Source organism: Malurus melanocephalus, unplaced genomic scaffold (assembly GCF_030028575.1).
Source record: "Malurus melanocephalus ecotype Western Australia unplaced genomic scaffold, MMel_1.1 scaffold_751, whole genome shotgun sequence".
In the NCBI taxonomy this organism is placed as follows: Eukaryota; Metazoa; Chordata; class Aves; order Passeriformes; family Maluridae; genus Malurus; species Malurus melanocephalus.
The window spans coordinates 79,631-81,193 of NW_026623983.1; the positions used below are offsets into that span (position 1 = coordinate 79,631).

The window sequence follows — 1,563 nt, forward strand, 5'->3', positions numbered from 1 at the left end:
GGGGTGAGGGCTCTGGGGTGTCGTGGCGCTGCCGCCTGCGAGGGCAGAGAAGGTGACAATGAGATCCATTTTTGTTTGGTTTGCTTGGAAACAAAGCAGGACCTGCAGAGCTGGGAATTCAGTCAGGGCTGGGAAGAGCTCCGTGAGCATGTATTAACTTGGGTTGTGTCTCTGACCTGCAGCATTGAGCCACAGCCCTCCAACAGCAGATCCCAGAAACCCTCCAAGGCAGCCTTTCAAAGTCTGCACCCTCACCATCGCTCACATCGATGGGAGATCATCACCYCAATCACCCTGGCACCATCACACGCCCCCAGAGCTGCCAGTCCCTGCCCCAGGCAGGAATTATCCAGCACGGAAAACCCAGTGTCCATGAGTGCCCATGCACAGCAGAGCATTTGGGAAGTGCACAACCAGACAGCCAAAGGCAGAAAAGCAGAGTGAACCAAGAACAGATTCACTGGTTGGAGCCCCCATACCTCGTGGCAGACTTGGCAGGTCCCGAAATATCTGAACTCTGTGAGTCTTCATTCTGGTCTGAAGGAAAACAATCAGAATCACCATCGTTAGGACTCTGCACAGCTCAGGAGCCTGCCAGCATCCCAAGGATTATTATTTTCTTTTAGCTGGTACTACTTTTAGTTTGTTTAATTGTTTGGAAAAGCCAAACACTAAGGAGAGAGGCTGGAAGGAGCTGCTCTCACCTCCTAAAACCTTCCATTTGGAGTTTGTTCGGAATTCCTCCATGAGCTTCACTTCATCGGGGCGCTCATCAATGAACTCYGCCACCTGAAAACACCACAGCAAACAGCAGAGCTTTACAAAAAGGCACAATTCCTATCCAACCGCTCAATCTCAGCTCCTCTGCCTTGCTCCAGCTCTGTTTTGGAGCTCAGAACCTCTGTGCTGGCCGTGCCACGGGCTCCTGCAGCACACACAGATAAAGAACAGTCTGCTGTGATCTGCGGGGAGCTCACTGATCCCTTCAGAGCTCCCAGCAGGAATCCCACCCATCCCTGAGGCAGAACACACTGCCAGGGCAGGGAGAGGGCTTTACAAAGCGCTTCCCAGTGGGAGCCATGAGGGAACATGAACGGATTCAGCGTCTAAAGCGCATCTGAAGGGCCTCCCGCTCACCACAGGCATGTCCCCTTCGTCTTCCTCCTCCTCCTCCTTCTCCGGGGCGGCGGCGATGCTCTTCCAGCTCACATCGTCATCCACGATCCGCATCCTGGCAGCGGGGAAAGGTACCGCCGTCAGGACCCGCCGGGGAACGGGGGATCTACGGTGGGGAACCCGGGGAGGGGGCTCGGAGAGAGGGGATTTGGGGGAAATAACCACGGGAGGGATCCCCCGCACAACCACCGCCCGCTTCCCCCGGGACTCACCCGGCCCTGCCGCTGCCGCCCGGCGGTTTCTTCCTGCGGCGGCGGCGGGGCTGGGCGGGCTCGGAGGAGCCGCTCAGGTACCGCCTCAGGTACTCGGCCTTGGACACGGCCGGCGCCGCCATCGCTCTGACGGGAAACTGCGCCGCCGGAAGGGGCGGGGCCTGAGCGCGGCGCG

General features: G+C 58.2%; 2 protein-coding genes across 2 annotated transcripts in view; one reads left to right on the plus strand and one right to left on the minus strand.

Moving 5' to 3' along the window:
* Positions 1-1,524, minus strand: part of BUD13 (BUD13 homolog) — a 5,700-nt gene extending 4,176 nt beyond the window's left edge. The window contains exons 1-5 of the mRNA XM_057384865.1: positions 1,389-1,524; positions 1,138-1,231; positions 705-789; positions 480-537; positions 3-35 (exon numbers count right to left, since the gene is read on the minus strand). Of these exons, the coding sequence (XP_057240848.1) occupies positions 3-35; positions 480-537; positions 705-789; positions 1,138-1,231; positions 1,389-1,510 (392 nt within the window). The 5' untranslated portion in view covers positions 1,511-1,524. The remainder of the gene's footprint in view (positions 1-2; positions 36-479; positions 538-704; positions 790-1,137; positions 1,232-1,388) is intronic.
* Positions 1-1,563, plus strand: part of TAGLN (transgelin) — a 158,220-nt gene that overhangs the window by 53,028 nt on the left and 103,629 nt on the right. The gene's annotated exons all lie outside the window — the stretch shown is intronic.